Source organism: Stegostoma tigrinum, chromosome 25 (genome assembly GCF_030684315.1).
Source record: "Stegostoma tigrinum isolate sSteTig4 chromosome 25, sSteTig4.hap1, whole genome shotgun sequence".
Lineage (NCBI taxonomy): Eukaryota > Metazoa > Chordata > Chondrichthyes > Orectolobiformes > Stegostomatidae > Stegostoma > Stegostoma tigrinum.
This window is the reverse complement of record NC_081378.1, coordinates 35,761,733-35,775,489: the sequence shown is the minus strand read 5'-3', so window position 1 is coordinate 35,775,489 and position 13,757 is coordinate 35,761,733. Positions and strand designations below refer to the sequence as shown.

At 38.8% G+C, this 13,757-nt stretch overlaps 1 protein-coding gene across 11 annotated transcripts in view; it reads right to left on the bottom strand.

The window, feature by feature from the left end:
- The window catches only part of anks1b (ankyrin repeat and sterile alpha motif domain containing 1B), a 766,097-nt gene that overhangs the window by 661,523 nt on the left and 90,817 nt on the right, over positions 1–13,757 (bottom strand). For 7 of the 11 annotated variants that reach the window (XM_048554436.2, XM_048554438.2, XM_048554441.2 and 4 more), the window contains exon 2: positions 6,775–6,810. The exons of 3 other annotated variants lie outside the window; for them this stretch is intronic. In XM_048554436.2, the coding sequence (XP_048410393.2) occupies positions 6,775–6,810 (36 nt within the window). Of the gene's footprint in view, positions 1–6,681; positions 6,729–6,774; positions 6,811–13,757 lie in introns of those variants that run through there. One more of the 11 variants, XM_048554440.2, reaches the window with a different exon arrangement.

The window sequence follows — 13,757 nt, the reverse complement described above, 5'->3', positions numbered from 1 at the left end:
TGCCAAAGCATTCAAGATGAACTTCTTTAGAAACTAAAGGACTTGTAGATTGTGAAACAATATTCTACAGTCACAGGTTTTCAACAGATCAGTCGTCTGTCATTAACTGGTCGTACCTATTGTATGGCAGGCTTGGCACTACATAGAAGCTTGAGAGAAAGCATTATCAGCAAGCATTAGTGCTAGCAGCTGCTTCCACGCTCTGATCCTAAGCCAGTATCAGCTTGATGGACTGTTGTTTCACCTTCTGCTTTCCAGTGTGAGTTGTGTTCAAGATTACAAAGCTCTCCTGTGTCATTTGGCAAGTCCTGCAGTCACCACAGGATCATGGAGCTTTACAATAAAGTAAATCACTTTCTATCAGCTAATGCTTGTGCTGCTGCTTTGAAAGCAGGTATCCATTTAGTCCCACTCACCTGCCCCTTCCCCTTTCATTTTTAACGATTTTCTCACTTCCTGAAAAATCCATTTTCAATTCTGCTCTTACAACTCTTTCTGAGAGGATGTGTCAAGTTCAAAAAATGCTTTCCCTTCATTCCTCAAAGTTGTTGCCCTGTGGTTACCAATTGGCTGTTTTACAGAAATGGTTTTGTCAAACACTTCAAACCGTCGAATAGATCCCCCTTCTTCATTCGCATCAAAGCCCCAGTTTCCCCAATCTCTCATCACAACTAAAGTCTGGTTAAGTGATAATGGGAACTGCAGATGCTGGAGAATCCAAGATAACAAAGTGTGAAGCTGGATGAACACAGTAGGCCAAGCAGCATCTCAGGAGCACAAAAGCTGACATTTCAGGCCTAGACCCTTCATCAGAGAGGGGGATGGGGAGAGGGAACTGGAATAAATAGGGAGAGAGGACCAAAGATGGATATCTTCCCTGGACCGACCTATCCCCTCCCTACCTCCCCACCTATCTTCTTTTCTCTCCATCTTCGGTCCGCCTCCCCCTCTCTCCCTATTTATTCCAGAACCCTCTCCCCATATCCCTCTCTGATGAAGGATCTAGGCCCGAAATGTCAGCTTTTGTGCTCCTGAGATGCTGCTGGGCCTGCTGTGTTCATCCAGCTCCATACTTTGTTATCTTAAGGTCTGGTTAACCCCTCTTGTCTCATCACTTGACCTTCAAATCTGTTCCAAAATAAGGAGCCCAAAAGAGAAAAATGCTGTATGCAGCCAAATCAATAGTTTATACAGTTTTACCTGTACATCAGTTTTTTTTTGCTCTGTGTGTCTATTTATAAAATTAATGCTCCTTTTTTCTCCCCTGTTGAGACACAACTTCTGTCTCCTTGCAATTTATGGTTATGAATGAGAGATTCATGTTTGCAAACCATGTTTGCATTGTGAATTTTGGTGTGAAACCTTTGAAAAGAATACACAAAGATAGTTACAAATTTCATTCAGCACTAGACTATTTTCATGTTCAGCAACCATTAAGAACCAAATAATCTTGCATACCTCCAAAGATGCTTTTTTTTTGGAAGCTGGATTAAAATGTTTTAGTTAGACTAGCCACGACATTTGCACATCCAATACATTTTATGAACACCAATATCATTCCTACTTGATTCATAACATTAAAAAAAAGTAAATAAACACAGAGATAGTAGGAACTACAGATGCTGGAGAATCTGAGATAACAAGGTGTAGAGCTGGATGAACACAGCCGGACAAGCAGGAAGGCTGACGTTACACCTTATTATCTTAAATACAGGCCTACTTTCACAGGTTTGTATTTGCTAGACTGATTGGCTTTATTCTTAGGGAGTGATCTCATAGTAATAATGTCATTCCAATATTATACATGTCAAAATCACTGGCAATATCAACAAATACTATCACGTCAAACTATTCCAGCTTACAAACTATACGGTTTATCTAGCTTGACCACTGATTTTAATACATCTTCACAGATAACTTGTTTCTTGCGTGGATTTAACTCTTGGGCATTAAATTTAACTTGCTGGCAATAGCTTCATACAAAATCAACCCATCAGCGTTTCCATGTCAATGTGAAATCTCAAAATTTGACACAATGTACAACATATGTTGCATTCAGGAACAACTAGATCAATAATATAGAAAGAAAGAAATTGCTCTACACTGTAAATATTTAATTTTACTTGTACACATTTTTCCAAACAAAATCAAAGAACAAAGAAATCTGTTATTCATTAAAAAAAATTTGTTGAAATAAAACTAACAGAAGTGCAAGAGCCTTTTTCTTCCAAAATTGTGGATGTTGTACCTGTTAATGTCACTATCTACAGTACTAGAATTCTATTTAATACTCATTTTTGGGCAGGTAACTGGCAATTATTACACACACACACACACACACACACACACACACAAAGATATTCTGCCCTAATATACTGTGTAAATGTGCCTTAAGTATATATAATCTATCTTGAGCACTCAGAAAATGAATCTTGTGGTGACATGATTAACATGTCTTTCAGTACCAAATGTAAGGCAAAACAATGTCAATGTGACCTTCTGATGTACAGAGCATGGCTATTTTTCACATAGCTTGAATGGAGAGCTTTTAGGAGCTTATCAGAGAAACTGTGCATTTCAAATTCAACACGGGAATGAACCAAGTTAAGTTGTCTGTGCACTTCACAAAATAAATACTCTGCCACAAGACTAAACATTCTCTTCATTCTCAAAAAAAAAATCATCAATATGCATTTTCCACTGAACGAATGAACTGGATGCAGGAGTTCCCACAATGTGTGTGACAATTCTTCATTCAGTACAACAGCACAGCTTTGTGAATACCGCCTACATATTTCTCTAAAATGCTACTCCAAAAAAAGCATGCCGCTCAAAATATTTATACCGAAATTTATTTGTTAATTGTTATTAGAATTGTAAAATATATATTTCCAGATGATACAGCTATTGCATAGATGCAGATGCTTGTAAAGTTTAATAATCAATTTCCCTGGAGCTTGTTATTGCATAAAGTACAATCAATCCTAAAACATATCACTTTTATCGCATTCTACACATGTACAGATAAAGGTTGTATCTGAAAATATCTTCACAGTGTTCTCAATAAGATTGTAATACTCCTGACAGAAGGCAGCAATACAATTAGCCTGAAAAAAATAATCTATATAAGATGTATTGTGGTTGTGAGATAGAGATTGTTGACAAGTTCTCCAAGCCTCAATAACAGGAGTGTCCTAGAACACAGATAACAGGTAATGGATAATAGGTTACATCTTTCAGAGAGGCTAACTTCTCTCTAACTGTAATGCTTTTGAGTACAATTCAAACCATAATTCTCACCATATAACTGAAGCAACATAGTTCCCAGTGGACAGCTTATCACTGAAGCCAGATGTCCGCGATCATTAGAATTATTTATCAAAATATTTATCTGAACTGGGCTTGAATGAACATTTTAAGAAAAGCTGTTTGTAGGTCTTTAATGCTGTATTTAAAAATGTTACAGTAGTGTTGCAATTATTTATACCTTTATAAATAAAATATAAACATCATTTTTGATCCATTTCAAAATAAAGGAGGAACAATTTTAAGTTCCAGAAATAAACAGATAAACACTGCTATTCCATGACAGAAACAAGTGAATCTTACAGCATGTAACAACACCTCAATAAACTGATTCTCCCAAAACAAAAACACACATTACTGGAATACCCAAACAACTACACAAGATATACAACAGAAACCCTGGACTATCTAGGATGCTTATAATTTATAAACTCTGGACTACATGCAATGGATGAAACTCTTAACATGGAATGAGAAGGTCATGCGAGGTGACTGATTTTCTGAAAGAAACATTTTTATGGAATGGAATGGGAAACTCTTTACAGAATCCTAAGCAGGGAAGAAGGTGGCATAGTGGTATTGTCACTGAACGAATAATCTAGAACCACAAGCCCATGTTCCTGGGACAAAGTTTTACATCTCACCATGGCAGATTGTGAAATCTGAATTCAATACAAATCTGAAATTTTAAAAATGCTGGCCAAATACAGGCCATACAACTTTCGTGGATTGACATAAAAACCCATCTGGCTCATGAATGCCCTTTAGGAAAGGAAAACTGCCATCCTTAACTGGTCTGACCTACATATGACTCCAGATTCAAAACAATGTGACTGACACTTGACTGTCTTCTGTGCAATTAGGGATGCGTAATAAATGCTGGCCCAGTCAGCGATGCCCATATCCCACGAACAACTTTAAAAAAATCCAAAAACGAAATCTTATTTCAGTAATGTATCAATTAAACTATTGTCTATTGTCATAAAACTCCACCTGGTTCACTACCATCTTTTAGCCAAGAAAATTTGTCATCTTCAACTGGCCCAATGACTCTATACAATATTCCTTACCCACAGCAATGTGCTAATTCTAGCTGCTTTCTGAGATGGCCTGGCAAGTCATTCAGTTCAAGGTTATTAAATGTTGACCTTACCAGCGACACCCACATTTCATCAAAGAATAAATAAAAAGAACCTCCTTTTTCACCAGGACTGAAGACCTGCACAGTTCCATCCCTGAGATCAAGCCATGTCTCTACCACTCTCTAAATTTACACTTCATTTCACAAAAGTTGTTTTTTTAACAAAACTTGGTACCACCTCACTCTGGCGTGCATGCACTGACTTCACCAGATTCACACCACAAGGATAGTGCATGTGATTATTAAGAAGTCACGGTCTTTCCAGCTCATTGCTGTTTCCATCCTCTCCCTCAACCCTGCCACACTTTCCTTCCCATGCTGACGATGGATTTGCTTTGGGGAGTGCAATGCATTACAGCTTCTTTATTTGTTTATAGGGTGATGGACAGGTGTGTAAAACCCAGATACCAGTCTCCCTATGAACATATTAATCAAATAGAAAAGCCTAAATTTTACTCCTGCACTTAAACGTGGTCCTTCTTCTTGGCTTTTTGCATGTTTTCAAATTGTTAATAATTGCCTTTGGAAACATGTTTCCTCTGTTTCTCTGCTATGATTGTAGAAGGTAGATTGAGAAACACAGTTCATTAGTGAACTTGTACTCTGCTCCAAGGACAAACGGTTTGAGTTGAAATGAAAATTTAGATGACAAAAACTAAAATGTGAAAGAATTTGATCGTTGATGCGAGAGACAGATTCTTGGTGTTACTATAGCTGTTAGGTGCTGATCATTGTGTGAACCAGTTCTTTAAGACAGCTTAGAAAAAGTTCAAGCTAAACGTATTGACCATTTGAAAACAAGGACACTGCAATAAAAAGACAAGGTGAGTTGATGTCAATCACTGAAGATTTGCCTCTAATTTAGAGAAGCCAACTTCAGTTGTAACATTAATGCTAAAACTTTAATAAATAAACTAGCCAACATACAAGCTTTCAATCAATAAAGTACATGCACCCCAAATTCTAAAATGTGTTCCAATTGGGCAATAACTTTTAGATTTCAGCCCCAAATGCAATTTCCATATCCAGATTGATACAGATTCAGCAGTTTTTGATTCAGTATATAGGAAAAAAACCGATCCAAATGAGATCACTAAAGATGGCCAACTCTAAGAATTATTATTGCCGACGCATTGAATTGAGCAGCAAGACTTTGTTCTTTACACGTTTGGTTCTTCCTGCAATGATCACATTGATCACTGTCAAGTTACAAATTTCCCAAGGCATCTCTGATATTGAACAGTTGATCACCAGGGAAGGTCTCCAACAAACTGTAGTCTTGTTTCATCTTCAGATTTAATAATGCTACAATCTAGAAAAAGTGTTATGAAATACCACCACTTTGTAATTCATGGGTGAATAATGTCAGGTTAACTTTCATAGATTACAGAACTGTAATTTTTGAATAATGATCAAGTACTTAGTATTATTAGTGCACGTCGTAAGTACATTGTACATGCCAACACAGATATAAATAAAAGAAGTGATACGTCTCATTACCAGATTCATTCGGAACAAACATTTGAATTTTGCTCTTGTTATTTGGAAAATGAGGGTTTTTTTCTGCAATAGATTTCAACATATTAAATCAACTCAGTAAAATAAAAGCTTTCTATCTTTTTGTTTCAAACAATACTTTTCCAATCTAAGTACAAATTGGCATGAAAATCCTAGATTAAACACCAAACTATTTAGAAACTTCAAGCACTTGACCCTCCAAAGATAAAAATAAAATTATTTTGACTAACATCCGAGACCACCAGCATTTTGGGACGTTTGAAGTGTCAGATTATTATTTGCTCAACAGTTCAGTAAAGATTGCCAAACTGAAGTAATTGAGGTGCTGTCACACATTTAACTTTTTTTAAGAAAACAGTGCAGTGTTAAGTAACTCAGAGAATCTATGAAAGCAGCTGATGCAATAGTTCTTTCACATTTGAATGCGTAATATCATTTTAAGACAACATTAAATTTATTGACATGCTAATTAACCACAACAAACCCTTATTGTCCAAAATAACTGCAATAATTTTCTTCTGATTTATCGAAGAAAAACCACTTTGGAAACTTTCACAACAACAAAGAGCACATGATCAAGTTTGAGCAGGCTAGAGTCATAATCACAAAACGCAGAGGTAGATCAATGAATCAGCCAAGTATTGCAGTCATTCAGTTATATATATATCAAAATATCTCAACATTAGGAATCATTAGTAAATAACTAAACTACTCACTTTAGAGAGAATGAGGTTTGAACTAATAGCATAGGTCAGGAGTTTTACTGCTAGATTGGTATTTGTTAATGTCCACATGTGAAGGTTTCCTACCTTGTGGGTGACAGTTTGGAGTGCAGGAACCGCTTCCTGGAAGGCAGAAGATGAAAGTAATAAATGTATTGCTCTAAACAGTAAGTATTTTTGAAGTAAATCAGCTTTTAAACTTTTAACGAGCTCGTCGAGTGGAAAATTCAAGTGTGTGAATATACTGCAAGATGTTAAATTAGCTACTAACCCCAGCCTTCAAAAGCTGCATTTGATTCAAAAGAACAGTTGGGAAGTCTTCTAGCAGACTGGTATGCTGCAATTTATCCACCACTGCACAGAAACCTTAATATAGATCTGCATCCCTTCTGAATCTGGCTTCACCGGTGCAATCCTAACCATCCTCTTCAGTCATAGTCATCATGAACCAAGACTAATCCAGATCTCCCATTGTTGCCATGCAAACAGCACACATACCCATTACTCCTTCACTCCAGAGAACACCTAAGCACCAAATTCATTTCTAAATCCTTGTCAAACTCAAACTGTTCAATAGCTAGGTCCATTCCATTTCAATCATTTTATCTCATGATATTCCTCCTGGCTCCTCCAGATTCGTAATTCACTCCATCAACAGAAGTGACTCAGTGACTTGGTCCCTGTGCTTCCTTCCCCAATACAACTTGGTTAGTTCACCCAACTGCCCGTGGACATTAACGACATGTCGCCATGGGAAGAGATTCAGATTAGAATTAATAATATATTTAACTGCACTTGGGCAGAAAATTACAAATGCATTGAATAAAAATACAATTAGGAATTCAAGTCTAGTTATGCACTCAGAACTGATGAAAAATTTCTAACAACACACTGATAGTCGTGGGTATGACATGCAAGTGCCAGTGTTGGACCGGGGTGGACAACGTGGGAAGTCATGCAACACCAGGTTACAGTCCCACAGGTTCATTTGAAATTGCAAGCTTTCAGAGTGCCGTTCCTTTATCAGATGGAGTTGTCACCTAATGAAGGAACAGTGCACCGAAAGCTTGTGATTTCAACTAAACCTGTCGAACTGTAACCTGGTGTCATGTGATTTTTGACATGGTCTTAAGTAGAGCAAACAATTGCGTAGTAGTACTAAATGTATTTACAGGATCATCTCAATTGCTCAACTTAAAGGTGTTATGTTACCCTTGTAATGAATGTGGCACTTTACAAGTCTACGGTCTTAAAATGTTCACTTTATTTCAAGGTGTAAACAGAATCTAAGTAGCAGGGAATAGTGATCATACTAGCTTTGTCTCTAAACTGTCCAATGTGATCGAGCGAGAGAAACAGCAGGCATGTGGGAGTGGGGGCAAGAGAGCAGGAAAAACTTATGGAGATTAACCAAAGATTCACCATTAGGCATTACTGATAGAAGCTGGTTCAAAAAGTCAAAATGGAATAATTTTCTAGGGCCTCTGGAAGGTGCAAACGGACATGGCAGGGAAAAGGTAGTGTATTGGAATTCTGGGAGAAGCTTAGAAGTAGGCTGCTGGAAATGTGCAGAAAATAAAACACCAAAGATTGCTTTATGAAGTTAAACGATTAATGTCAAATTAGCTCATCTCGAAACTGTTGTCCAAACAGAAATCGTTGTCCGAAATTGATTTTTGTTTACTGTACTTGTTGCAGTGAAGTCTTAAAAGTATAAAATCTTGTCCTGCAACTCATTCCATTGATCACTGAGAAGTTAACAATTGCCTCCCAGGTTATCAGTCCAAAGAGGGGATGCTGCTTTCCTCAAAATACAAGATGCTACGTGATGTCATTTTCTGGCAATGGAACAGGGAAAGCCTGAAAGATAATGTAACTCGATACAACATGCATCTGAAAATTTATCACTGTTAAGTCTCTTCTGCTGTGAGAATGTAAGAAATAAGGATGGGATTAAATTGTATTGGCCATTGTTGAGTTTGCTATCTTGAATCTTTGTCAGAACACAAAGAATAGACAATCAGAAAACAACAATGGTCAATTTCCCTTTGTAAGCAAGCACTTAAACAGATAAGGTGCATCTTCAACAGAATATAGTTAAACAAATGACCCTGTAATCAAAAGGAGTCAGGAAGCATGTCAATGTTATCAATACACAGAACTTTCAAAACACACACAGGAAATCTCCAAGGAAATTCTGAAACCACTTTTAATTTCATTGTAGTTATGGAGTAAGGACCTTGATCCTTGTAAAGGAGATACCTCTCTCATACTTGTTAACTGGTAGAATGTTTGAGTATCTTTTGACAGTCAAAAGGGGCATTTTGAAACAGTTCACAAGGACTTGGTCCATGAGAGGGCAACATTACCTTTGACAATTCTGTTGACAATGCAGGGAGTCACCAACAGCTGTTTGCTACAGATTTTCAACACGTATAGAAAGTTAAAATCAAGGCATGCCTTTTTGGTTTTATACAGCTGGGTATAGGCCAAACATCAGACATTATGCTCTTCCCCTTGAGCATCAAATCTACATTCCAGGTTATGAACGGAACCTAGGGAACCATCAACATCATTGAGGGAATGTGCAACTCCTTTGGTCTCTCCAGTTGAGTTAATTCAGAGAGGTGACAGAAATGCTAAGTTTACCTGTGCCCTAATGAGTGAGAGAGGATAAGCTTTCTTCTGTCAGTTAATGCAAAGATTGAGAGGCAAGGGAAGGGGGAATTTATGGCTAATTCAGTTTTTTAGGTATCAACAAGGCCTCAACGTGTAAATCTTTGACCTTATTGTTTACAGAAAGACAGGGGACTGAAGCAAAGAGAGGCCAACAGCCTTTTGTGTGGTACATCATGAATCAGAAAAATCAACTTCTGTGAGGTACTTGCAAAATAAAAACCGAACTGAATTGAGAAAATAAATCAGTTTGTAACTGTACCCGGTGCGGCTTCCTCTACATTGGGGAAACCAAGCGGAGGCTTGGGGACCGCTTTGCAGAACACTTCCGCTCAGTCTGCAACAAACAACTGCACCTCCCAGTCGCAAACCATTTCCACTCCCCCTCCCATTCTCTTGATGACATGTCCATCATGGGCCTCCTGCACTGCCACAATGATGCCACCCGAAGGTTGCAGGAACAGCAACTCATATTCCGCCTGGGAACCCTACAGCCATATGGTATCAATGTGGACTTCACCAGTTTCAAAATCTCCCCTTCCCCTACTGCATCCCTCAACCAGCCCAGTTCATCCCCTCCCCCCACTGCACCACACAACCAGCCCAGCTCTTCCCCTCCACCCACTGCATCCCAAAACCAGTCCAACCTGTCTCTGCCTCCCTAACCGGTTCTTCCTCTCACCCATCCCTTCCTCCCACCCCAAGCCGCACCCCCAGCTACCTACTAACCTCATCCCACCTCCTTGACCTGTCCGTCTTCCCTGGACTGACCTATCCCCTCCCTACCTCCCCACTTACACCCTCTCCACCTATCTTCTTTACTCTCCATCTTCGGTCCGCCTCCCCCTCTCTCCCTATTTATTCCAGTTCCCTCCCCCCATCCCCCTCTCTGATGAAGGGTCTAGGCCCGAAACGTCAGCTTTTGTGCTCCTGAGATGCTGCTTGGCCTGCTGTGTTCATCCAGCCTCACATTTTATTATCTCAGTTTGTAAGTTTTGTTTTTCGTTGATAGATGTTCTTTTTGTCTGAATATTTGCAATCAGCATACTAGTCTTGTCCTTGTGATTTCAAAATATAGCTCAAAAAGTTAGTTTGAAAATTTTATTATCCAACATCTTGGCTAGTATCATTATTTATTCTATTCAAACCTAAGTCCTCATGACCTGTACAAGTATTACAGCAAAATGCATGACAGAAAAGTTAATTAAATACTTATAATTCTCAGTTCATGTCTGTACCACCTGGTGTAATGGAAACCCTTCCTTGGTAACCAATATCGTACACTCCTCGGACAGAGTTTGAAGCAGTAGGTTACAATGTACATTTCAAGTACATCTGTGCAATCCCCTGCTTCTTTACAACAGCTGCTTCACATTACATTCATGGATATGTCACCCCATTTAATTCGGAGTGCATAAAGTACAAAGAACAAAGGAGTTACATCAGGATGAGGTCAACAGTGGAAAATATGAAATTTACCAATAATTGGTAAAAGCAAGCAATAGAACAGAAAATGCTTAGAAACAACACAGCTGAAATCACTCCAGCATTTTCGATTTATAATTCCAGATTTCCAACAGGGGTGTGATTGTCAATTCTACTGAAAGTGTAAAATAAGCTGAACAACTTTCCTTTCAATTCTGGATTAGAGGTTTTCAACTGAAGTAAACTCTTTGGGGTTCTTTCTCTGAAACAAACATTTTTTTTCTTTATTCATTCACAGTGGGAGGGCATTGCTGACCAGACAGCCACCCAAAGGTTGCAGGAACAGCAACTCATATTCCGCTTGGGAACCCTGCAGCCCAATGGTATCAATGTGGACTTGACCAGCTTCAAAATCTCCCCCTCCCCCAATGCATCCCAAAACCAGCCAAGCTCATCCCCTCCCCCCACTGCAACACTAAACCAGCCCAGTTCATCCCTGCCTCCCTAACCTGCTCTTCCTCTCACCTATTCCTCCTCCCACCTCAAGCCGCACCTCCATTTCCCACCTACCAACCTCATCCTGCCTCCTTGACTTGTCTATCCTCCCCGGACTGACCTATCCCCTCCCCACCTATACTCTACTCTCCTCTCCAACCATCTTCTCCTATATCCATCTTTGGTCCGCCGCCCCCTCTCTCCCTATTTATTTCATAACCCTCTCCCCATCCCCCTCTCTGATGAAGGGTCTAGGCCCAAAATGTCAGCTTTTGTGCTCCCGAGATGCTGCTTGGCCTGCTGTGTTCATCCAGCTCCACACTTTGTTATCTTGGATTCTCCAGCATCTGCCGTTCCCATTATCTCCCATCAGCATTTATTGCCCATCCCTAATTGCTCAGAAGGCAGTTAAGAGTCAACCACTTTGCTGTGGGTCAAGAGTCACATGTAAGCCAAACCAGATAAGAATGGCAGTTTCCTTCCTTCAAGGACATGAGTGAACCACATGGGTTTTTCTGACAATCGCCAGTGGATTCATGGACATCATTAGGGTCTTAATTCCAGATATTTATTGAATTCAAATTCCACCTTCTGCCATGGCAGCATTCGAAACTGGGTCCCCAGAACGTTATCTGGGTCTCTGAATTAACAGTCCAGCGGTGATACCACCAGGCCATTACCCCCTCCCCCTACATTTTTATCATATAAAAATATCAAACATCAACAATTGCAAAGTAATGGATTTACATAACAGAACCATTTAAAACTAATTATTTAGTCTGAATTTACTTCTATCATTTGTTAATAAATCAACAAGGTAGAGCTCCACTGCTATAGTTACTTCACTCAGCTACACAGTCAGGCATGAGGCACAGAATAAAAGTGGCAAATTTCACTATTGAAAGTCAATTTTATAACTGATGATACAAATTCCAGTACTTCTCTGCTCACACATTTGTTGCCCTATTAGACAGAAAATAAGGGCTGTACAAATACCACTGGCCATATTTCTGCACCACATTTAAATTCAACCTGGTGTTTTTAATTCTTCCATTGAAGTATATGAGCTGTTAAATATGAGCTACTAAATAGTGGTAAGCAGTTGATACAACATTCAGTAGAAACACTCAAGGAGCTTAATAAATGCAATGCATTTGATGGGCAGCACCCAATGGAAGAAAACATTAAATAGCAGTTTACTTACTGAAGACAAAAATTGAAATTCTTCTGGTATATGATAATTATGGAGAAGTAGCATGCTGCATTCACCATAAACAGATTCGCCCACAAAAAGCAGAGGTTAACTAATCCATCAATGTGGTGGGAATAGTTAAAGCCCAAAAATACATTTTCGGCTTTACATTTCTTTCCCAGTCTGCTGTTAACAAATAAGTATCTAAAAAATACAAGTTACTTAGGATTAATCAGTAACGCAATCATTGAATCAGAGAGTCAGTCATAGAGCACAGAAATATGCCATTTGGTCCAGCAGACAATGCCGACCATAATCCAAAACAAAACTAGTCCCACCTGCCTGTGCTTGGCCTATATCCCTTCAAATATTTCTTATTCATGTACTTCTCCAAACGTCTTTTAAACATTATAGCTGTATCTGCATCCATCACTTCCTCTGGAAGTTCATTCCAACACAAACCACTCTCTGTAAAACGGTTTCCCCTTGGGTCTTTTTTAAATCATTCTCCTCTCACCATAAAAAATGCCCACTTGTCTTGGAATCCTCCACCTAGGGAAAAGATGCTTGCCATTTACCTTATCTATGCCCCTTATAATTTTATAAATCTCTGCAAGGTTACCCCTCAACATCATACGCTCTAGTGAAACTAGTCCCAGCCGATCCAGCCTCTCCCTAAAACTCAAACCCTCTATTCCCAGAAACATCTTGGTAAATCTTTTCTGAACATTCTTCAGCTTAATAATAACCTTCCTACAGCAAGGCAACCAGAACTGCATACAGTATTCCAGAAGAGGCCTTAATAACGTCCCATACAACCTCAAAAGGTCTGAGCAATGAAGGCAAATGTGCTAAATGCCTTCTTAACTACCCTGTCTACATGTGATATAACATTTCAAAGGGTTATGTACCCGAATCCCTAGTTTTCTCTGTTCTACAACACTACCCAGGGCCCTACTTTCAATTGTTTAAGTCTTACCCTTGTTTGTTTTACCAAAATGTATTACCTTGCATTTATCCAACTTTAAAGATTGCTGAGAGAAGTCTTTACAAAGCAAAATATTAAAAAGACTTGACTACAGCATATACTGCATCATTAATATCCACTTCTCCAAAGGAATTTTATTTGGTTACCGATGCATATTCACCATAGTTATTGATGATGGATTCTGCATTAATGCTATTTATCAGAGCTAAATTAGAAAAACTGATTAATGCATCACACTCAAGAACAATATTTAACCCTGAAAGAACTCATCATACATATGTGACATGATGAGGA